Source organism: Bubalus kerabau, chromosome 4, assembly GCF_029407905.1.
Source record: "Bubalus kerabau isolate K-KA32 ecotype Philippines breed swamp buffalo chromosome 4, PCC_UOA_SB_1v2, whole genome shotgun sequence".
In the NCBI taxonomy this organism is placed as follows: domain Eukaryota; kingdom Metazoa; phylum Chordata; class Mammalia; order Artiodactyla; family Bovidae; genus Bubalus; species Bubalus kerabau.
Genome location: NC_073627.1, coordinates 2,711,539 through 2,736,786, shown reverse-complemented (window position 1 = coordinate 2,736,786; position 25,248 = coordinate 2,711,539). Strand labels below are relative to the sequence as shown.

Sequence of the window (25,248 nt, the reverse complement as noted above, 5' to 3'; positions counted from 1 at the left end):
CAGAATCCTACAGGAATGAAACAAGAATTACAACGACAAGAACCGTGAACAGCAATAATGATATAAATACATCAGCTGAGGGCCTGTGACACCCCCAGAACTACATTCTTTGTTTTATTTAGCTATGACATGTAATAATCGTCACAACAAAGTTAACAAATTAGATACTGAAGCAAACAGCTGGCTGCCCACTCAGTGTGCTAACAAATTCAAAGCTTTTCTGAAAACGGGTGGCAGAGATGATGGCGTCTCCAGCAGCCTCAGGAGACGAAAAGCAATTAATGAGTTCATGTCTGGCACACAGCCCCAGATATAATAATGATATTTACGCTTTCCCAAGGTTAAGAAAACCAGTCAATCCGAAAGGAAATCAACCCTGAATATTCACTGGAAGGACTGATGCTGAAGCTCCAATACTTTGGTCATCTGATGCAAAGAACTAACTCATTGGAAAAGACCCTGATGCTGGGAAAGATTGAGGACAGGAGGAGAAGGGGGCGACAGAGGATGAGATGGTTGGATGGCATCACCGACTCAATGGACGTGAGTTTGAGCCAACTCTGGGAGATGGTGAAGGACAGGGGAGCCTGGCGTGCTGCAGTCCATGAGGCCGCAACGAGCAGGACACAACTTAACGACTGAACAACAAAGGTTAAATAAAAGAAAGAGGAGCCTAAAACAGAGACTAGAGGTGGCCCGCAAAGCCCAGATATTCACGGACTCTTTACCGAGAAAAGCTGGCTAACCGCTAGCTTACACCAACCACGGTAAACTAACCCCTCCTGCAGATATGGGTTTGAGGGGGAAATAAAGAACAGCATTCAGCTCCAGGTTTGAAATCTGAGAAGTCGGCTGGGAGCCCCTGAAAAGCTTTTCCTTCCTGATTAAAACAAGACCCAGAGGAGAAATGACCCCCTTCTTTTCCAGCCCTTTGAAGTCGTCAGGTGCTTGCTGTGGTTCAGTGGCTCGGTTGTGTCCGACTCTGCGACCCCATGGACTGCAGCAGGCCAGGCTCCTCTGTCCTTCACGATCTCCCGGGGTTTGCTCAGATTCATGCCCATTGGGTCAGTGGTATGTAGCCATTTCATCCTCTGCTGCCCCTTCATGATATTTAGGGCCAGAGAGCAACCATACCAGAAAGAAAAAGCCAAGGAAGTCACAAATTGAAGAGATTCCCGCCCAAGCTGGAGCGTGGTTAAATGACTGAATGAACCCTGGAATGTGAGTGCCACCCCAGGTATCTTTGTGTAAGAAAGCTCTGTTGCTGCAACCACTTCTGTCGGGATTCAGCTAGTGCAGGCAACAGAACCCTACTCTCTTTCCACTGTCCCTCAGTAAAGGACGTCACATCCCCAGTAAAATGGAAGTGGAGAAGCTGCTCTCAGCAGAGCCCTCCTTCAGAACAGGTAGGGGGTCCCCCACGTCCCCCCAGCTCAGGTCTCTCTAACTCTCGCTCAGGAAACCAAGCTCCAAATCTTTGAAATTCAGCCTTGAGTAGTATTAACAAATGCTCCAGCAATCCCCACGTCACAAGGTTAGAATCTTGCGTTTATAAAAAGATTTTTGTGAGCAAAATGCTGTTGACGCCATCCCTTAAAAATGTTGCTACTTATGAAATACTATCCCCAGACATGTATGTTCAAAATAACCTCGATATCTCTTTATAAAAGTTCCTTGAGTGTACCTTTTCAATTGTCCTGAGTCTCCCTAACATGAAACAAAAGTCACCTTGAGCTCGGTCAGTCAGGCTCTCGGTAAGAAATGTCATCAAACGTGTATGCACCCATGACAACGTGAGAAGGTTATTCCCTCTGGCACGGTCGGAACATCTGTGCTGATCATTTACTCTGGTCAAGACTGGCTCCTGGGGATAATGACTTAATCACTGGAGCCTGGGAGCTTTCACCAAGCTCAGAGGCTGTCACTGCACAGGGTGATGGAAAAACCAGAGCTGGCTCACAGACACGGGCCAAGTTACACCACCTTCCCGATCCTTCTTTGCTTGCCTCCGCAGAAACACAACAAAGGAAGCCTACTATGGCACTGGGAGCTAAGTTTGTCTAGTACAGCCCTTAAAAGCTGAAGACTTCTATATTCATGGTTGTGACCTGCCAGGCATCAGAACCTTTAAATTCAAGGCAGTGGTTTTTAACCTTGGCTGTACTTTCCCATCCCCAGGGAGCTTTAAAACATGCTGATGCCTGGACCTACCTCTGGAGTTCTGATTACTTGTTCCAAATGCAGCCTGGGCACTGGTGTCCAAAAGATCCCCCAGGTGATTCCAATACACAGTCAATGTTGAGAAACACTGACCCAAGGTCAACGGCAAATAGAAGAGTATGTAATTACAGAGCTACACCCAAGAGAAAAATAACTAAACTGCATTTAACAGAGGGCTAATAGAGAGGAATAGAAAAGGTTCCTTCCACTATGTAACACTTCCAAAAAGAGCAGGAAATCAATTACTATTAATCAACAAGCAACTCAAAAATACACACACACACTGCAAATTATTTAAAGAAAGGAGAAAAAAAGTAAAATAAAATGAGGGACTTTAGCTACATAAATTATAGGTTGTGCTATGCTGTGCCATGAAATCAAAATACGCTTACTCCTTGGAAGGAAAGTTATGACCAACCTAGATAGCATATTCAAAAGCAGACACATTACTTTGCCAACAAAGGTCCGTCTAGTCAAGGCTATGGTTTTTCCAGTGGTCATGTATGGATGTGAGAGTTGGACTGTGAAGAAAGCTGAGTGCCGAAGAACTGATGCCTTTGAACTGTAGTCTTGGAGACTCTTGAGAGTCCCTTGGACTGCAAGGAGATCCAACCAGTCCATCCTAAAGGCGATCAGTCCTGGGTGTTCGTTGGAAGGACTGATGTTGAAGCTGAAACTCCAATACTTTGGCCACCTCATGTGAAGCGTTGACTCATGGGAAAAGACCCTGATGCTGGGAGGGACTGAGGGCAGGAGGAGAAGGGGAGGACAGAGGATGAGATGGCTGGATGGCATCACCGACTCAGTGCACATGAGTCTGGGTGGACTCCCGGAGCTGGTGATGGACAGGGAGGCCTGGCGTGCTGCGATTCATGGGGATGCAAAGAGTCGGACACGACTGAGTGACTAAACAACTGAACTGAACTGATGCTGTGTTTATGAATTTATTAGTAATTTTTCTTTCCAATTCGATTTCCCCTTAGAAACAGAAGTTATTTAAAGAGTGATGTTTCCATTGTTTTAAAAAAGTTTGTTCACTTTTTTTGCTAGTACTCTCCTGCTGTGCTGCAGCAGAGTTAGTGACTGTGGCCTGTGAGTCTCTATTTAGGGAACTCTTCTTTTTTGACTGTGTTTTACATAATCCATACTCTGTGTAAAGCAGAAAAATGGGTAAGTAAAGTTGCTTGAAGCACACACCCGCAAAAGAAAGGTCAGAGGGGTTTCGCCAGTGGTCCTGTGGTTAAGACTCCATGCTTCCACTGCAGGGGCACAGGCTCGATCTCTGATCAGGGAACTAAGATCCCACATGTCATATGGCATGGCCAAAAATAAATAAAAATAAAATATAAATAAAAGACAGGTGGCCAGAAGGAGACCAAATTAAGGAAAGGAAATGAACACACTTGGCCCCGTTGGTCATAAACATTACCTGCAGCCCCCTATCTGCGCCTTCAAGTGCACGTCAAAGTCTTGTTTATTTTTAAAGTAAACCCACCTCCTCAAGACCCTAGTCCATGGGTCAGCAAACTGCCTCCGAGGGCCCGATTTGGCCCGTTGCCTGTTTGGGTAAATAAAGTTTTGCTGGAACGTCACACACTCACTCACCGACTGACGATCTGCCTGCTTTCACCCCACAACAGCAGGGCACAGATGCACACGGAACCAGATGCCCACAGACCCGGCCGTCTGGCCTTTGGGGAACAGTTTGCAGACCACCGCTCATGTCCACAGTCTGGGATTCTAGTATCAGGCACTAAAGTGCCACCTTTCATGCTTTGCCCACAAGTGCTGAGGAGTCTCCTTCTGTCCAGCCATGTTTTATTCACTCCCCTCTTCAGTTCTCATCCGAAGGATGCTCCCCAAACACCTCCTGTGTGAAAAACGCCCCTCTCCGATCTTTTTCCTGAGGGACAAGACCATAGACACAGAGCCCAGTTTCTAACTGTGCATCTGACCACGCTGCGCCCCTGCCAACCGGCGCTGACTTCCCATCGCCTGCACTCAGGGGCCCTGAAGAACAATGGACCCCGTGACACCCAAGCGCATGGCCAGTGGCAGGGCCCTAAGAAAGCAGCTCTCTGGGGGAGGAAAGATCAGATATTTGCCAATTTCCATGCTGTAAACATTTCCACCAGTGTCCATTTCAAACTACCCACAGTTTGACAACCAGCTTGCAAAACACGGTTGTTTAGTCACGAAGTTGTGCCTGACCCTTTGTGACCCCATGGACTGAAGCTCACCAGGCTCCTCTGTCTGTGGGATTTCCCAGGTAAGAATGCTGGAATGGGTTGCCATTTCCTTCTCCAGGGGATCTTCCTGACCCAGGGACTGAACCCAGGTCTCCTGCAGTGGAAAGCAGAGTCTTTACCACTGTCACCTGGGAAGCCCTGCAAAATGACAGGCTATTTCATAAATGGCTCTCATGAACCGGACATGAGCCAGCTCCAGCGAGCTGCTGATGACCCCTGACCGGTCGCCGCCGTCCCTCACTCACACTTCACTCCAGTCGGGACAAATCCTCGCTGCTCCCAGACCACCGGGAGGCTCTGAGGTCCCACGCCCTCACTCAGGGCGCTTCCTCTGTCTAGACCAGGCTTCCTTTCCCGACTGACTCACGAAGACCGACTCAGAGTTCTGGATTCGGCTCAAATCAAATCATTTCCACAAACATTTTTCAAGATTCACCTCTACTCGTTCCATTTAAATAGAATAGAATCTGTTTAAATAGAATCCTCCTGCTTTTGCATCCACAAGTACCAAAAATACCTTCCCGTCACTGTCTTCCTATTACATTTCATGATATACACTTGTGGGCGTGTGTCCTAAGTCGCTTCAGTCGTGTCCGACTCTTTGCGACCCTATGGACTGTAGTTCCTCAGGCTCCTCTGTCCGTGGGATTCTCCAGGCAAGAATACTGGAGTGGGTGCCATTTCCTTCTTCAGGGGATTTTCCAGACCCAGGGATCAAACCCACGTCTGTTATGTCTCCTTCATTGGCAGGTGGGTCCTTTACCACTAGCAACACCTGTATATTTACAAAGCTGTACAGTCTAGACTGTAAAGACTGAGGGCAGGATCTATTTTATATTTTTCTGGCACAAATGCATGCATGCGTGCTCAGTCATGTCCGACTCTTTGAGACCCCATGGACTATAGCCCACCAGGCTCCTCTGTACCTGGAATTCTCCAGGCAAGAATACTGGACTGGATTGCCATTTCCTTCTCCAAAGGCTCTTCTCAGCCCAGGGATCAAATCCATGTTTCCTGCATTGCAGGCAGATTGTTTACCATCTGAGCTACCTGAGAAGCCCTATAGATTATATTATTATATATAATTTGAGTAACATAATATTATATGTAACATGTTATAAATATATTAAACATTATATAATTGTAATAATGCATTGTATATGATATTTTACATATAAAGAATGTTTCAGATAATATAGAATCTTCACATCAACCCTATGTCCAGGGTACTCCTGTTATCCCCATTTCAGAGATTGAGAAACAAAGATGTCAAGTCATTTGCCTAAGGCTACACAGCTAATTGGGCTTCACTGGGAGCTAAGTCAGTAAAGAATCTGCCTGCAGTGCAGGAGACCTGGGTTCAATCCCTGGATTGAGAAGATCCCCTGGAAAAGGAAATGGCAAACCACTCCGGGATTCTTGCCTGACGAATCCCATGGACAGAGGAGCCTGGCGAGCTACAGTCCATGAGTTCTCAAGAGTCAGATACAACTTAGGGACTAAGCCACCACCACCACGTGGCTATCAGAGGGGAACCAGGACTTAAACCCAGGCTCTTCATCACGGTGAGAGGAGACAACCAGGCTCCTCTATGACGTCTCACCACTGTCGAGAGGTGGGTCCCTCCTGGAGCTCTCTGAGGGGAGTGCTGGCCTCTGGCCCAGACCTTGGCTTTGATCAGGCACGGCTGAGCACGCGCACGGCCCTGCCACACCTGCACACACTGCAGTCGTCGGGGGAGCCTTTCCTCAGCAACTCACCAGGTGGAAAAGCTGTGAACCCTCAGGACAGAAGAAGCCAGAGGCAAGAAAGGAAAGCAAAGCACCTCCCTCATCAGCAATGAACACAAACTCTCTGAACCTTGCTAGAAGGAGCCTCGAGGAGGCAAAGCACCACAAAAACGTCGGGCCATGAAAACAGCTCGTCCACCGACCACAGGAAGGAGTCTCCAGTCACCTGGAGATGCTGAAGAGGGCCCAGGGTTGGGATGCGGCTGAGTTAACAAACAGAAGCAAAGTACAAAGAAGTGTGGGAAGAGCCGTGGCCAGCAGTGGCCACCTTCGAGTGAGCGAGCCCAGGACGGCGCAGTGACCGCAGCGGCCAGAGGGACAGCAGTGGAAGTCACGAGCCGCCCACCCCGCCGGGAACCAGCCCAGGACCCAGCGACCTTTCCCTGGCCCCCCGCACCCAACAGACCAGCAAGGTGGTCACGTTTCTTATATAAAAACGACTGCACAAGAAGAAAAAAGGCTGCCTTTTCAGAAAGAGTTTCATGAAAAACAGAGTTCAGCGAGGCCTCCGCGCTTAGAAAGCTTCTTGTTGTTCAGTCACTAAGTCTGTCTGACCCCATGGACTGCAGCACGCCAGGCTTCCCTGTCCTCCACTATCTCCTAGAGTTTGCTCAAACTCATGTCTATTGAATCCGTGATGCCATCCAACCATCTCAGCCTCTGTCGTCCCCTTCTCCTCCCGCCTTCAATCTTTCCCAGCATCAGGGTCTTTTCAAATGAGTCAGTTCTTCACATCAGGTGGCCAAAGTATTGGAGCTTCAGCTTCAACATCAGTCCTTCCAATGAATATTCAGGGTTGATTTCCTTTAGGATAGACTGGTTTGCTTTGACTTTAGTTGTTTAAAAAATGCTGAGAATATTTGCCTACAAATCTGGATAAGGGAGCCAGCTGGTTGACTTTATGATGGGGTCGGGAGTCCTGGGGACACAATGAGGAAGACAAGACAAAGGAGAGAGACGCTGTGATTGCAGCACTGTGCGTCTGTCCTGCCTCCTGAAGGACCGAGCATGGAAGGAGCCTCGCTGTTTCTGGCCGAGGCTGCCGGACTTGCTTCCCTGCTCCTGACCCTGTGTCTCTCTGCTGCCTTCCATACACGGCATTCCGGTTTCAGGGTTTTGTTTTGTGTGTGTTTGTTGGCTGTGCCGCACGGCATGTGGGATCTTAGTTCCCAACCAAGAACTGAACCTGGTCCCGCTGAACCAGGGGAGTCCCTCAAGTTCAGGTTGAAAGGGCCTCGGCTCCCAGCTGACCTCAACGGTCTGGTGTACCTGCATCTCCCTGGACCCAGCCATCCCTCTTTTCTTTTTTTCTTTTTTCTTTTTTTTTTTTTTTTTTTTTTTGAGAGAGAGAGTAGAAGGAGAGAAATGTTAAATGCTTGAAGTGAAAAGGGTCCTCACTCGTCAGAAAGTCCCCATTTCAGAAGAGCTACCACTCGGTTTTACAAACTATAAATGATTTAAAAGATTAGGCTCTGTATCCAGTAGTTGAGTGATTCGTAAAACAAATTGGCCACTCGAAGTGTTTGAAAATCAAACATCCACAGGAAAAATAATCTCATCATCAAGTCTGAAGATTTCATGAATGGCCAAAACGACAAACCAACCCGGGTTAGAATACCAGAAACGAGCCCCGTCTGTGAGGCGTGGTGCGGATGCTATCCCGCCGCCCCCCTGCTCCGCTCCATCCGCCCCCCTGCTCTGCTCCATCCGCCCCCCTCAGCTCCCCACCCCCAACTCTGCTCCATCCACCCACCTCCGCTCCAGGCAGCCCTCCCCGCCTCCGCTCCATCCGCCCTGAGCGGGACCCCAGGCCTCTCATCTCCCTCCTGCTTCTGGGGAGGCAGCCTGACTTCACCCAAGGCTGCCGCTCTGCAGAGGCACGGCCATGGCAAAGGCACAGCATCTTCATTAGGCGGGGAGGGGTCTATCAGTTGTCCCCTCTTTTCCAGGCCTTTCCAGCTGTGGGCTCCCCGCTGGGGAAACACAAACCTTGCCCCATGGTCACTCCTCTGATGCCTTCGTGAACTGACTTCCTTCTGGTCCGCTACCGCTCACCCTTCTGAACACCCCGATGGGCCAGGCGAAACCACTGCCCTGATCCCTTCTTTCTTCATCTGCTGCCTCTTCCAGGCTCTACCTGTTTACAAAACTGCCTTCCGCACCGCCACCCAATTCCTCCTTTCCCAAACCTGCCTTTACACAGGACTCCTTTGTAGGTGGGAAACAAAGAAGACAATAACATGTGAATTATATAAATCACCACATCATCGAACCTGCTGAGGGTATGGAATTCAATGACTACCTCAGAGTTGCATGATTCAGCATCTTAAAAAAAAAAATCACCGTGCAGTCTAGCCATTGTGTTTTCAAGCACCCGTTCCCCAATAAGCTCAAAACACCGCCGTTGTAAAACAGCGGAGGAGACACGCATTGTATTTCCAGGTCTGCGTGGAGCACTGAAGTGATGCCCATAGGCAGGGGTGCAGAGAAGCAATACGGGCTCCAGAGCGACGTTCGCATCCCCACCTGCCATCAGCTAGCTCTGTGACCTCTCAGAGAAGTACTCAGCCTCCTGAGCCTTGAGGTCCTCACCTGCAACAGAGAGAAAACCCCCACCCGGGAGGCTAGACTGGAAGAAGCAACACGCTAGCACACGTGAGAGGCTGGGATCCAGGAAACACCGTTCATCGCTGGGGGAGAAACTGAGGTCCAGAGGGCTACCTGGCTTCGCCAGTCCTAGGGCGACTGGTTTAGTCCATGTAATGTGACTCTGAGCCCAGCAATTCAATCTCCAAGCACCCAGTACAGTTTTGGCTTCCTGTGCGTCACGCCAAACACTTGTTGACTAAATCCAGGCTGTACCTTGCACTGCGCCCTCAACCCCTAGAGCGCCAGGGACCTGCCCCTGAACGGTCAACTGCCAGTCTCCAGCTCGATTACATAAACTCGATATTCTCTGGAGAAGCAATACATCTGTCCTGGCCCCCTCTCTGACCCCTGCTCCTGCCCCCCACCACCCCCAGCCGGGTTTCCATTCATCACCAGAGGAGGCTGAAAACAAGGGAAAGCTAATCTAACTCTGAAAGAGGCAGCAGCTGGTGAGACCGCATGCCACATGCCCAAAATACCTTTGTTGCAGGGTAAAAAATAAACAGCATTTTTTTCCCCTGTTTAAACTCTTAACTCCTTAGGTGTGTGGGGACCTGTCTGATTTCTTAGGCCATCTGCCCCGAGTGTTTTCATTACTTGAAATCAATCTGAACCAAAGCTCAGACTGATACATTTGAAACTGAAGTTGACAGCATAAATATCTCCAAAAAGGGAAGAGCGATCTCCGTGAGGTTTACTTTTTCAAGCAGAGTATAGGAACGCAATATATCCTTTATCCAGTAACCACCCCTGGGAAACAAAGCTACTGTTTACATCCTACAGGTCTAATTGTTAGGCATAGAATCAGTCTTTTAATACTCTTCACAGCGCTACAGCATTTACAGGCAATTCATTCGTTACCCAAAGAAAATGGGATTCCTACAGAGACACAGCCCTGGGGTGGTGAAAAAGCTGAAAGCAAAAGGCAAAGAGGGTCCTAGCCCCAGGTCTACCACCTGGTCGTTACATAACCCCAGACCAGCCACTCCATTTACACCCGCAACAGTTCTCCTTTCTGGGAAACAAGAAACACACCTATTCTACTACTCAAGGTTTTCAAGGATAAAACAAACCTTCGTCTCTGGCTGAGGCTATGATTTCTGAAAATCATTCACATTTCAAATCTCACTCCTGTCGAGTGAAACAGATTTAGCTCCCTGACGGAGCTGACTAGGGCTGAGCCAGCCCTTTTGCTTTTGAGGTCAGTAAGTAATCTAAGACTGGGAGTCTTCCCTCCACGACGTCTCCGAGTCGAGTTTCCTTCCTCTGTCCCAGACAGTTGGTAAAAATCTCTTCCTGAGGCCAATACACGTTGAATTTCCCAGACGTCTGAAATCTGGTGGCACACACATAAGGGCCAGCTGAGAGGGGGTCGCAGACGTCCGTCCTACATTGATCCCTTGAGGTCCCTTCCTATGTGGGGAGAGCCTGTGATGTGACCACGCAGCGCCAGCCACCCAGGACGAAAGCTAAGAGTGCCGGCAACTCACTTTCTCAGCATCCTCTGCGCTGCAGTCTGGGCCCAGCAGCACCACTGTGGGCTTGGCTCTGTCCCTAGTGAGGTAAACAGTCAGGGGCAGCACAGGATTCACTCTAGCACCTGAAACAGCGGTGGCAGCCCCACGCAGTTTGGGTAGCCTTACGGAGACTGAAGGCAGAAGGAGAAGGGGGCGGCAGAGGATGAGATGGCTGGATGGCATCATCAATTCAACTGACATGAAGTCGAGCAAACTCCGGGAGAGAGTGGAGGACAGGGAAGCCTGGAGGTCTGCAGCTCAAGGGGGAGCAAAGAGTCAGCCATGACTTCGCAGCTGATCAGCAACAGCAATGGAGTAGTTGTCATGACAACCACACTCCAGGCCCAGCAGTGGGCTGGGTATCTGCACCCACTAGTCACAGCAGCGGTGTCTCCACCGGGCCCCTCCTTTGGCCTATTTTGGGGTCTGTCCCAGCTCTCTCGTCTCTGACTCTAGTTCTCTGGCCTTTGGCATCTTTTCCGAACTACCCCAAATTCTTTCAACTGATTCATTTCCTGCCAAGATCAGGAAGAATCCGTATCTACACCCTTTAGCAAGGAACTCTCACAGATTCCTTCAAACTGTGATGCTGAGAAGACTCTTGAGAGACCCTTGGACTGTAAGGAGATAAAACCACTACATCCTAAAGGAAATCAACCCTGAATATCCATTGGAAGGACTGAAGCTGAAGCTCCAATACTTTGGCCACCTGATGCAAAGAGCTGACTCATTGGAAAAGACCCCGATGTTGCAAAAGATTGAGGCCTGGAGAAGAAGGGGATGACAGAGGATGAGATGGTTGGATGGCATCACCGACTCAGTCGACGTGAGTTTGAGCAAACTCTGGGAGATGATGAAGGACAGAGAAGTCTGGCGTGCTGCAGTTCATGGGGTCGCAAAGAGTCAGACACAACTTAGTGACTGAACAACAACAACAAGGAAATATTTTAGGCTTTGTGGGCCATAATTTCTGTCCAAACAACTCCATTTCGCCATGGTACCGAGAAAGAGCTGAGATCACACGTAAAGCAAACAGGTGTGACTATGTTCCAAGAAAAGTTTATTTATAACACACAAACTCGAACTCTGCATCATTTTCATGGGTCATGAAATATTCCTTTTGACTATTCATTTTAAAATGCATAAACCACTTCTGCTTGTGGGCTGTACAAAAACATAGAGCCAACTCCAGCCACAAAGTGTGATGAGCTCAGGCTCATCATAGACAATCAGACATGGGTTACAGGTCTTGTCTCCAACGATTCACAGCAAGTGAAACTTCAGCTATGGTATTCCGTCTCTACATTTCCTCATTTACAGACTCCTCGTTTATAAAATGTGGATAAAAAGTATACCTAGTCCATGCCATTTCTGAAGGAGTATACGAGATTAAAAAAAAATACAGTAAGAGCTTAACAGGGGCTTCCTAGTGGTCCAGGGGTTAAGAATCTGCCTTGCAATGCAGGGACACCATTCAATCCCTGGAGCAGGAAGATCACACACACTGAAAAGCAAGTAAGTCCGAGCACCACAGCTACTGAGCCTGTGCACCAGAGTCCACGTGCTGCGACTGCTGAAGCCCGCATGCCCACGCGCCCGTGCTCCAAAGCAAGAGAAACCGCCGCGGTGAGAAGCCCACCCACCGCACCCAGAGAGCAGCCCGCTCAACAGAACGAGAGACGGCCCGGGCGACACAAAGACCCAGGACAGCCAGGAAATAAGAGAACTCACAAAATAAATGAATAAATACGAAAAATGAAGAGAGAGAGCTTAGCAGAAGGCTTGCTTCAAAATCAACCCAAAAAACGGACAGAAAACACGAGGCCACAGAGTGAACTATTAACAACAGCTAACTGGCAGTCAGAACCCTTGTGCCCGTCTACTTGGTTTAACACCTTTTCCAGTCCCACGGCCATTGGCAGACTTGGCTTGACGAGAAGTCAGATGTTCATGAATACGTAATTCAGTGGCACTGAAAAAAATCCCCTTTCCCGTTGGAAATATCTCCTCATCTTGGAGATTTCACCGTTACAAATATATTGCTTTATTTTAGGCTGTTTCCCACTTCGACAATACAAATTCCCCTTGGGTGAGTTTTTACGTTCCACTTATCATGTTGTTTTACTGATTACCTTTTAAGAGGTGCTCTTAGACACTAGCCTTCTTTTAGCATTTTGTCGTGTTTCCTCACAGCCTTTTTCTCCCTCATTGTTGTTCTACCCTATTCTGCTCTGTGTGTCTGCACCGGGTTTTCATCGCAGCGGACTCTTCGATCTTTGTTGCAGCACACGCGGTCTTTCAGCTGCAGCATGCAAACTCTGGATCTAGTTCCCTGACCAGGGATCAAACCCAGGCCCCTGCATTGGGACCATGGAGTCTTAGCCACTGGACCACCAGGGAAGTTCCAGACACTAGATTTTGAGAGGAAATAAAAGGAGAAAAAAGAAGACGATACAGCCACACGATGGACTGCTCTGCGTGCTTAGTCGCTTAGTCGATCCTGACTCTTAGCAACCCCACGGACTGAAACCCCCCAGGCGCCTCTGTCTATAGCATTCTCCAGCCAAGAATATTGGAATGGGTAGCCACTTCCTTCTCCAGTAAATCTTCTCAACCCACAGATGGAGCCCGGGTCTCCTGCCTTGCAGGTGGATTCTTTTATCATTTGAGCCACCTGGGAAGTTCAGTGTAATGCTACTCAGTCATGAAAAGGAATAAAGTACCAATGACATGCTACAGCATGACGGAAACTCGGAAAAGAATTAGGCTATGTGGAATAAGCCAGATACAAGAGCACATATTGTATGATTCCATTCATAGGAAACATCCAGAACAGGCAAATCCATAGCGACAGACAGTCAGTGCCTGCCAGGGGCTAGGCTGGGGGGGTACGGGGGGGACAAGACGCTTTTCCATCTGTGGTGATAAAAATGTTCTGGAGCTAAACAGTGGTAATGGGTGAACAACCTTTTGAAGACACTAAAACCACAGAACTGTAGACTTTACAATGATTTAAATGCTGAGTTTTAAGTTACATGTATTTGACCACAATAAACACTACGCATCTATAAAGAAAATGCAGGAGGATTCTACAGGTGTGTAAGAAGTTCTCCTGTGAGAAGGAAGAGGAAAGGTTGAAAAGGGAAGCATGAATTCATCAAAGTCCATCTCAGCCCACCTTACAAGCTTCCCAAAGGCTAACTCTGCATATTGCTAATCAATAACTTACTCAAACAGTACTTGTTAAGCACCTTCTATAAGCCTGGCTCTGAGGCTTCCCGGGAGGCGCTAGTGGTAAAGAACCTGCCTGTCAATGCAGGAGACATAAGAGACTCAGGTTCCATCCTTGAGTTGGGAAGATCCCCTGGAGGAGGGCATGGCAGTCCACTCCAGTATCCTTGCCCGGAGAAACCCGTGGACAGAGGAGCCTGGCAGGCTACAGTCCGTGGGGTCACACAGAGTCAGACACAAGTGAAGCGACTTAGCACACACAAGTCAGGCGCTGAGCATGGCTCTAAAGATAAGCCAGTAAACAAGATAGAAAAGTCTTTCTTACAATTCTTCCAGTCTAGAATAAACCAAAGCAAGAGTCAATTTAAATATATATATATATACACACACACACACACACATATATATGCGCAGAACGTAGAGTCCTTATTATACAATTTTTAAAATGACAGTGTTTCTTCATTAATTATCATTAAAATCCGCCTGTAGCATATTCAACAGTGAGAAAAAGGAAGAAATGTTCTTTAAATCAAGAGAACCACATGATTGTGCTCTTGAGGGGAGGGGAGCTGGTGGAGTTGGTGGCAGAAGCTCCATGGAAAAAGAATGAAATTTAAATGTTGTTGTTCAGCCACTAGGGTGTGTCCAGTGCTTTGCGACCCCATGGACCACAGCACGCCAGGCTTCCCTGTCCATCACCATCTCCCAGAGCTTGCTCAAATTCATGGCCATTGAGTCGGTGATGCCATCCAACCATCTCATCCTCTGTCGCCCCCTTTTCCTCCTGCCCTCAATCTTTCCCAGCATCAGGGTCTTTTCAAATGAGTCAGCTCTTCATATCAGGTGACCATAATATTGGAGCTTCAGCTTCAGCATCAGTCCTTCCAATGAATAGTCAGGATTGATTTCTTTTAGAATGGACTGGTTGGATCTCCTTGCTGTTCAAGGGACTCTCAAGAATCTTCTCCAACACCACAGCTCAAAAGCATCAATTCATTGCCACTCAGCCTTCTTTGTGGTCAAATGCTCACATCTGTACATGACTACTGGAAAAACCATAGCTTTGACAATATGGACGTTTGTCAACAAACTGATGTCTCTGCTTTTTAATGCGCTGTCTAGGTTTGTCATAGCTTTTCTTACAAGGAGCAAGCAAGATCTGTTAATTTGCAAACTTGCTATCTTTCCAAGACGAAGTCTCTGCAGAGGACAGAGAAGTGTGATGGCCGTACTTCTTTTAAAGTGTTTGCACTCTAACGATCTAACACTGCTGGCAGCATGTGTATTTTTTCCTTTAAGTCATTTCCAAATGACTGAAGTATTTTCGTTTGTTTTTTTTCTTCATTTAATTTTTAGGAACCTCAGGTCTAAAACAACCCATAAAGGTGAATCGGTCCTTTTTATTAAAAAAGACTTCCTTACCTTTCTTGGTCATGGACTCTTGCATCTACAACTTACATAAAGAACAAACTCTTCCTCAGTCTCCACTATTCAGCTTTTTTCTTATTTTTTTAATTGACAATGTTGTATTAGCTTCTGGTGTTCAACATAGTGATGCAGTTATATATATACATAAGATATATAAAATATGTAAGAGATGTGAATACCAGACCACCTTACATATATACATACACACACACACATATATATACACACACATATATATCTTTTTTCAGATTCTTTTCCATTATAGGATATTACAAGACAGTGAATATAGTTCCCTGTGCTATACAGCAGGTCCTTGATGTTAATCTATTTTATAAATACTAGTGTGTATATTGGAGAAGGAAATGGCACCCCACTCTAGTATTCTTGCCTGGAAAATCCCATGGACGGAAGAGCCTGGTAGGCTGCAGACCATAGGGTCACGAAGAGTCAGACACGACTGAGCGCCTTCACTTTCACTTTTCACTTTCATGCATTGGAGAAGGAAATGGCAACCCACTCCAGTGTTTTTGCCTGGAGAATCCCAGGGATGGAGGAGCCTGGTGGACTGCCATCTATGGGGTCGCACAGAGTCGGACATGCCTGAAGCGACTTAGCAGCAGCAGCAGCAGCAGCAGTGTGTATATGTTAAGCCCAAACTCCTAATTTATCCCTCCCTCTGCCCTTCCCCTTTGGTAGGCATAGGTTTATTTTCTAAGTAGATGAGTCTTGTTCTGTTTCGCAGAAAAGTTCACTTGTATCATTATTTCAGATTCCACACAAGTGATATCATATTGTATTTGTCTTTATCTGGCTTACTTCACTTACTATTATAATCTGTAAGTCCATGCATATTGCTGCAAATGGCATTGCTTCATCCTTTTTTATGGCCGAGTAATATTCCCCTGTATGTATGTAACACATCTTCTTCATCCATGCATCTGCTGATGGACACGGTTGCTTCCATGTCTTGGTTATTTTCAATAGTGCTGCTATGAACATAGGGGTGCGTGTATCTTTTTTAATTAGTTTTCTCCAGATATACGCCCAGAAGTGGAATTGCAAGGTCATGTTTATCTTTGATTCTTAGAGGGGTTTAAAATGGATAAATGTATTTTGGAAAACAAATAAGAGTCCAGTTATACATAAAATCAGGTTACTATTAGAGTATGATTTAAGTAGTTAATTTCTTCCAAACTTCTACCAAAAACAATGAAAGCATGGGTGATTTCCTGGAACCCAAATGGAGTACAGGAAGGGTGACATGTCTGAAATACTTCATCCACTAGGATTCATCTGTCTTAATTTCATGCTTCTGAATTGCACTGTCTCTCTGTATTCTCTACATGTTCTAGTTTTAATGTATCTTCCCAATCAACTTAAGCATGTCTTTAAAACAACAGAATTTAATGACCACCTATTTACAAGAGGAAACCAAGGCCCAAGGAGGTAAGATGAAATAGATGAGATTACAAATCCAGTGGAAAATACAGAACCTGGTAAACTGTTTTTTTCTCTGATGTGTTGCTAAGTTTGTTGCTAGGAACTCTGCAACACTGTGGATACAGGCTTTGGAAATTTTGAGTTAAAAAAAAAAAAAAAAGAAAGTTGAAAATGACACAAAAATAATATTAACCGCTCATGAAGTTTGGAAGAAAGCACCTCAGGTTTGGTTTTGCATTTCTTCTTCACTGAGGTGCTCCCTCTTGCACTGTTTTAAAAGCACATTTATGTGGCTGCATCAGCTCTTACCTGAGGCTTGTGCAATCTATTCCCCTGACCAGGGACTGAACCCAGGCCCCCGGCCTTGGGAGCTCAGAGTCTTAGTCATGGACCACCAGGGAAGAATCCCTATCTCACACGTTGGTAGGCAGCTGGAAATCAGCAGTCTGCCTTTTGCAGACACCAGGACTCGCGTCCAAAGGTTCTGACAGTTAGAACCTCAGGCTCGAGCACTCGGGCTGCAGTTTCTGCTCAGTAAGAGGCTCTTATCTGTGAGTAGTGCTTGCCTGCCCTCAGCCAGAAAAGCCAACAGAGTAAGCCTGCCATCTCCCCGGGGGCTTAGCAGGCAGGAATGTCAAGCTCCCCAGCTAAAAACCAGAAGAAGCAGGGTGGGAGACCTGCCCCCTTGAATGAAAACCTTATCATCAGGCCTCCGGGCGAACAAGACCTGGCCAAGTGCCAACAAAACGTCACTGTGAGCTATGAGTTGAGTCATCAGATGGGAGGGAAAGAAAACCACCAATACTAATCAACCCTTGCCAACGCTTTCCCATAAAACTTGATATCTTTTTTTCCCCCTACTGATAAAGTTAGTGTCAAACTTGCCAAAGGAAGACACTTTGTTGCCAATTTGGCTCTTCACTTTAAACCCGGCTCAGAATATTAACAAAACCTGTTGCCAAGGGACAGACATGCAGCGCTGAGTCTAAAATACAAAACTATATTCATCTAGCTGCTGAAAGAAAGCCCCTTTCGGGAGAATTTCATGCTGCAGACGGGAGCCCGGCCACGAATGAGCTGCACGGTCTCCCCTCCCGTGGCCCTGCCTTTTCCCCTGCCTCACCTCCCTGCCCTGCCAGAGGACCCCTGGCACACGCGACTTCAGGACTTCCCAGACACGCATGCGTGCACACACTGCCCCCCAGCCCGGGGCTGGCCTGCCTGGACTCCCTGCCCCCACCCACTCTCCAGGTCTCCCGTTCCCTCTCCAAGATCCAAGCAGTTGCTCAGCCTTTCTGCTTGCACATGCCCAGTTGTGTCTCACCCTTTGCAACCCTGTGCACTGTAGCTCTCCAGGATCCTCTCATGGGAGTTCATGGGATGCAAAGGGAAATCATGGGATTTCCCAGGCAAGAGTACTGGAGTGGGCTGCCGTTTCCTCCTCCAGGGGATCTTCCCGACCCAGGGATGGAACTCCTGTCTCTTGCATCTCCTGCGTTGGCAGGCGGGTTCTTTACCACTGTGCCAGCTGGGAAGCCCAACCTTTCCTTTGAGCTCTTGTTAAATCACAAATGTTGGTACACACGCACGTTCCCTCATTAGAACGTGAGCTTCTTTCAAGTTGGAATCACCTCTCTGCACCTTCCCGGGTGCCGTGAACCACACCAAGAAGCACCTAACACGTGGTCAGGGAATGGATAAATGGATGAATGACTGTGTGCAGGACTGAACAGACCCATTCCATCATCTGATGACCAACGGAATTAGCAGAGGTCCTGACTTCTGGGCCTGGCACTCTTGTATTTTTAATCTTTAGGACTCAGGAGTCAGTTTCTGTCTTCATGGGATGCATGTAAGGGCTCTCCAGAGAGGCACAGGTTGGCTTAGCACCAAGATGCACCCGGGATGCTAACAACAGCCACGCGAGAGTCAGGAGACCTGTCTTCCTGACCTAATGCACTATGACCTTGGATTTCCCAATGACTTAACCCTCTGGATCATAACTGCCTCATCTATAAAGTGAAGAGGAACTAAAGAGCCTCTTGATGAGAGTGAAAGAGGAGAGTGAAAAAGCTGGCTTAAAACTCAACATTCAAAACACTAAGATCATGGCATCCAATCCCATCACTTCATGGCAAATAGATGGGGAGAAAAGTAGAAACAGTGACAGATTTTATATTCTTGGGCTCCAAAATCACTGCAGATGGTGACTGCAGCCATGAAATTAAAAGTCGCTTGCTCCTTGGAAGAAAAGCTATGACAAACCAAGACAGCATATTAAAAAGCAGAGATATCACTTTGCTGACAAACGTCCATATTGTCAAAGCTATGGTTTTTCCAGTAGTCATGTACAGATGTGAGAGTTGGATCACAAAGAAGGCTGAGTGCCAACGAATTAATACTTTTGAATCATGGTGCTGGAGAATACTCTTGAGAGTCCCTTGGACTGCAAGGAGATCAAACCAGTCCATCCGAAAGGAAATCAGTCCTGACTATTCATTGGAAGGACTGATGCTGAAGCTGAAGCTCCAGTACTTTGGCCACCTGATGCAAAAGCTGATTCATTGGAAAAGATCCTGATGTTGGGAAAGACTGAAGGCAAGAGGGGAAGGAGGTGGGAGTGGGTGAGATGGCATCACTGAATCAGAGGACACGAGTCTCAGCAAACTCCAGGAGATAGTGAAGGACGGGGAAGCCTGGCGAGCTGCGGTCCACGGGGTCACAAAGAGTCAGACACGACTGAGCAAATGAACAGCAGCAGCTCAAAGGGAAGCGCTTGGCCAATGGCGTCTAGGGTCCCAACTAGACGTGATCACCGTGGTTCCAAACTCTTCACGTTCCGCCGGTGTCTCTCTACCGCCCAGACCCTGTCCACATACACTCGGCCAACGTCACAACAGTGGAAAGTTAATCTTGTATTTATCTCTCAGCCACTGGAGAGCATCACGGCGCCTTTTCTGTGCCGTTTATCAGTTCAAGGGCATCGACTCAGTAGCACCAGATGGTATTAGTGATCTTTTTACTGCTCACTTGGGCTCCTTACAAAGGCAACCAGCAACAGGACAAAGGATAGCATATACGGTCTGAGCCTTTTCCACCCATAGACAATATAAGCGAATATCAATAGACACAGCTCCTTCCTGAATAACCAAGTTCTCCATCATTCATACCATGCAAGTTTTAAAAATACCACCCAAACATAAACTGCCACAGGTCACACTACTGTCAAAGCTTCACTTGCGTTTAAGGCCAAGCAGCTGTATTCACTGTTCTCATTGGCTCGTGTATTTCCTGCCTTATGCTGCCAGTGCACGGGCCTCACTTGCATCCCTACCTCGTGGGCAGCGGGCCCTGTGTTTACTCCTCATGCTCCTTGTGCACAAGAACAGCTAGCTTAGATCCAGCGGCTCATCTTCGGAATTTTTTCTTTTCCTTTGGCAAAATAGAGAGTCTGATCTCAGACCAGAGATGGTAACGAGTCAAAGAATGGTGGGACTCAGCTTCAGTGACAGAGACGCTGGGCTGGCGGCTCTTCTAAACCCCGTGCCTACCGATAAGGTACCAACGCCTCATCTGCAGGGGAAACAGGAAAGACTCTTGGGAAAAAGCAGAATGAGGGTCCTGGGGTAGGGAAAGACAGAGGAGGGGACTCAGAAATGCCTTCCTCAGTTCCTACAGGCTCAGCAGTACCTCCTTAATCAAGACTCTTTGATTTGAGGTAGAAGTAACCACACAAATGCACAAACACATACAGACCTGCAATCATTCCGCCTGAATTTTTACATCCACTCTTGCTGGGTCATAAGCATCTCTCCACTGAAGCGCTCATTCGCCATCATCACAGTTACACCAGGCAGGCACCTGTGATGTCAGCTCTCCTCTTATCATTGTGCAATAGTGTGTTTCTGTTTTTCACTATTTTCACAGGGCGGTTACATAGTGAAAAACACAAGACTGTGGAATTTCAGTGAACCAGACTCAAATCCCAGCACTGCAAACCACCAACTATAGGATCCTGGGCAACTTATTAACATGAGTTCCAGTTTCCTCCTTTGTAAAATGGGGATAATTCTACCTGCCTCTCGGGGTTTTTTGAAGAGTAGTGCTAATAAGTTTGGTGCTTATTACAAACCCTTGCACAAGGTAGGCATCAAAAAAATCACTCCCTACTGAAGATGGAGTGTCATAAATGGGAATGAAAGTGTCTAGGTCGCAAAGAGTAGAACACGACCAAAGCTAGAAATCCGCAACCCCCGTATTATCCTAGCTTAAGGTGCCCCATGAGGCCCTTTTTAGAACAGAAGAGCAGCACAAACTTTCGTCCAGAAGTTGGATTTCTTATTCCCAGATTTGCCTTGGAACAGCTATTTTTTGGTTCACCATGTCGTGGCACGTGGGATCTTAGTTCCCTAACCGGGGATGGAACCCTCGACCCCCGCATTGGAAGCGCAGAGTTTTAACCACTGGACCGCCAGGGACGTCCCTGCCTCGGAAGCGGATGAAGAGGAGTCAGGGCTGCTTGCTCACATGAAGCCGTATTCACTTCCTGATTGGAGATGGAAAATCGGAGGCCGGTTTCAGTCCTAGAACCAGAGTCCTGAGCATCCAGTGACTTCCCCACTTCCTGTTTCCCTTTGAGCCTGTTGGTCCCGCGTCAGAGCCGTGTGCAGGCGCTCGGCGGGGAGACGATCCCGAGCCTCAACAAGCCGCAGACGCGTTCCAGGTGCTCCTTTCCCGCGTATCCGTCCAACCCGGCTGCACGGGCCGCCGGGAAGGCAAGACCACACCACGGCCAGGTGGACCGAGACTGCTGCGAAGCTGCCGGGAACAGGCGAGGCGGATGCTCAGTTCTCAGCTGCAGCATGCGTGTGCTCAGTCGCTTCGGTCCTGACCGAATCTGTGCGGCCCCACGGACTGTAACCCGCCAGGCTCCTCTGTCCACGGGATTCTCCAGGCAAGAACACTGGAGTGGGTTGCCATGCCCTCCTCCAGGGGATCTTCCTAACCCAGAGATCGAACCCACGTCTCCTGCTTTGGCAGGCGGGTTCTTTACCATTAGCGCCACCTAGGCAGCGCCAAGAGCCAACAAAAATGCACAGGCGATCTGGACTTCTTCACCCTAGGCCCTCAGGGCGTCTCCCTCTCTGATCCCTGCTTCCCAACTGACCTCCCTGTTGAGTATTTCCTTGTTCCCTTCCATCATCACTCACCTAACTCTCGCCTTACCGCCACACCCTCCTGCCCACCTGTCCCCTTTCTGTTGGATCACCTGCCCCCAGACCCTCCACCCAGCTCTGGAGGAGGTCTCACCTTCCCGCGGCTTGCTCTGGGTGGCCGCTGGCCCCGCCCCATCAGCAGGGTGCCCCCATGGCAGCACAAGCACAGATGAGGGACATCTGTCCTAACCTGGGGGGACGTCCCTTTCCCCTGACCTTCCCCTCATCTAACACATCCTGACCATTTCATCCTTTACTGGCCCCTCTTCCTGAAACTGGTCCTAGTACTCTAGGTCAAAATTTTATGCTAAACATACTCAGAACCACATCAAGAAAATAAAACTGCCTATTAACATGAATGAGCTTCCCAGGTGGCTCAGTGGTTAAGAATCTACCTGCCAGTGCAGGAGACATGGGTTCAATCCCTGTGTCGGAAAGATCCCCTGGAGGACGGCATGGCAGCCCACTCCAGTGTTCTTGCCTGGAGAATCCCAGGGACAGAGGAGCCTACGGTCCGTGGGGTCGCACGGATTCGGACATGACTAAACAACAATTAACAGGAATAAATAGACACATAAGTTGAAAAGACTTCTTGTTAACAATCAATATTGGAAGAGCTTGGTAACACTCGAGTAGTACTTTTTTTTTAAGGCTTACAGGCCTTTGCTAAAAATAAGCCTTGCCTGGCTGCAGATCCTTGGTTCTTACTCACTCCCAGTCCCTCTTAAGCTTTGTTCCATGAGGACTGGAACCATTTGTTACAAAGCAGGATATGCCCCAACTCCCCAGGCCCACCTCCACGTCTGCACATGGAAGGGCCTGGGACGACCTCTGACAGGATCACCCTGCCGGTCTCGTCATCACCACCAGGCACAATTTAAGTTTGGGGAATCGAGACAGCAACAGCGCGTGTGTGTGGGGGCTCCAACTTCACACACACACCTCCCCCCTCTCCCCTAATTTAGAAGAATCCAGTCTGTCACTGATGACAGAAAATCAGACGAAACAGCAGGTAGTGGGCTCAGGGACCACAGGGCAAGTCTCCCATCTTACTCGCTGATTCTTGCAAAAAACACCAAACCCGAAGTTTTGTTCTGCCAAGGTGGCATCCCCCGCAGACCCACAGGCTCTCCCCCAGGAGGGTGCCCTCTCCCACCTCTGCACCTCGTACCAGAACGGACACTCAAGTCACACGCCATAGCGTTAACCTGCTGACATGCTCGTCTTCTCATGCTGTGGACTGAACTGTGGCCCTTCCCCCAAGTTGCTGACGCCCAGCACCCCAGAAAGGGAGAATTTCTCTGACAGAGCAATTGGGCGGTTGCATATATCATCAATGGACATGAGTTTGAGCAAACTCTGGGAGTGCTAAAGGACAGGGAAGCCTGGTGGGCTGCAGTCCCTGGGGTCGCAAGGAGTGGGACATGACTGAGCAACTGAACCACAACAAATATATCATCAAAATGAGTCACACAGGATTAGGGTGAACTTCCAACCCAACAGAACTGATGTGTGGATAAAAAGAGAAATTTGACAAAGGCACCTCCATGGGAGAAGTCCAGGCAACAGTGAAGGCAAGCATCTGGGAGCTGCTTCTAGGAGTCACGCAATGCCAAAGACCCCCGGCAAGCCCCCAGAAGCGGAGCGGACAGTCCCTGGTTAGTTCTCAGAAGGAATCTACCCTGCTGACACCTGAATCTCAGACTTCCCACCCCCAGAACCGAGAGACAACGCGTTTCTGTTGTGCCAGTCACCCCATCAGCGGTACTCCATTACGGCGGCCCCTGCAAACCAACACATCCCCCCAGTCGGTGAGCTTCTTGAAGGTAGAGATGGAAATCTAGCTGACTTTGTAGTCACCAAGCCCAGGGCAAGCTGCAGATTATTTATATAATTCTTCAATAATGCCTGTTAAAGTCAACCATGAAATATCAATATCTGGCCCTCGTCCTCCCACACGCAGTCACATCCACCTGAGGTCTTATCCTTAGACATGTCACATCAGAAAAGAAAGACTGAAATGTAACTTGGAAAAACATCATCCTACCCTTAATGTGGACTTCCCAGATGGCTCAGCAGTAAAGAACCCGCCTGCCAATGCAGGAAACGCAGGTTCCATCCCTAGATCGGGAAGATCCCCAGGAGGAGGAAATGGCAACCCACTCCAGTATTCTTGCCCGGGAAATCCCATGGACACAGAAGTCTGGCAGGCTATAGTCCACAGGGTTGCAAAAGAGTTGGACACGACTTTGCGACTAAAAAATAACAACCCTGACATATCCAAATTTCCATCTCATTCTTAAATCAATTTCAGAATTAAATTTACATTTCCCCCCTTCTTTATCTATAAAAATAGAAGCTTACTCAGGAACAAAGTCCCAAGCAAGGAGACTTGGCAAGCCACCTTCGGGAGATCACAGACCTGGCAGGTCCTATCCCCCGGTTGGGTCACGTGGTCTCTTTTCACTGCTCAGCAAGGTGAGGACGCACCAACTGCCCCATGGTTTTCCTGACTCAGACTGGGGGGCGGGCAGCGGGGCAGTGATCAACCCGCCCACCTAATCCACTCCACAGACTCTGAGTTGACTGAAGTCACTGAGGAGAACGAAGGTGACTCAGTACTTACTACACCGAGAAACAGTCTATTGTGAACTCCAGAGCTGTAGGCCGGTGTGTTTGTCAAACCAAGATAATGAAAGAAAAAAAACGAATGTAACCTAACAATTGTATGGAAATGCCAACTGTATTAAATATATTTCTCTTTTACATGGAATTTTCCTGAAATTAAACACACACACAAAAATGTATGAACTCCCTGGCCAGCCCCTGGTATCAGGCTTGAGTAAGTAAGTTTGGTAAAACAAAGAACTTTCTACAGCATTTCTCCTCCGGTCAAAGTAAAAGGGGGCACCTCTGGTGGCTCAGTGGTAAAGAGCCTCCCTGCCAATGTAGGAGACAAGGGTTCAATCCCCGGGTTGGGAAGATTCCCTGGAGAATGGCAACCCACTCCAGTATTCTTGCCTGGAGAATTCCATGGTCAGAGGAGCCTGGCGGGCTACAATCCAGGGGGTCACAACGAGTCAGACGCGACTGAGCGACTAACACTTTCACTTTTCAAAAGTAAAAGGCGAATTCAGAAGGATGTTTTTCCTTCTTTTCAACTGCCTTCAGATGATTCTAGAAGAGGGAGAAGGGACTGAGAAATGGAAAAGGCAGGTTGGCAGGTTATAAAAAAATGAAACCGCAGCTATGGTCATGCTCTGGAAAGTATCCTGTGACCTAGCAAAGACGCTGATTATTGAACCAACAGCTTGCTTATATCATTACACTGTGCCCATAAACCCAGCTGATATGATATACTTGTTTAACTATTAACCTCTAGGTTTCCTGGAGTTTCCACAATCCAAAAAAAAAAACCGCCTAAAAGTATGACATAGGACACGTTTCACTTGTTAACCTATTGTGATCATAAGCAGTAAGTACAGTATTGAGGTAAGTAGAAAAAGGA

General features: G+C 48.0%; 1 protein-coding gene across 3 annotated transcripts in view; it reads right to left on the bottom strand.

Moving 5' to 3' along the window:
- The window catches only part of MAP2K6 (mitogen-activated protein kinase kinase 6), a 118,783-nt gene that overhangs the window by 80,519 nt on the left and 13,016 nt on the right, over positions 1 to 25,248 (bottom strand). Inside the window, exon 1 of one of the 3 annotated variants that reach the window (XM_055575014.1) lies at positions 8,852 to 9,070. The exons of 1 other annotated variant lie outside the window; for it this stretch is intronic. Coding sequence is in view for 1 of the 2 variants with exons in the window: in XM_055575013.1 (XP_055430988.1) it covers positions 8,249 to 8,258 (10 nt within the window). In the remaining variant the exon portion in view is untranslated. One more of the 3 variants, XM_055575013.1, reaches the window with a different exon arrangement.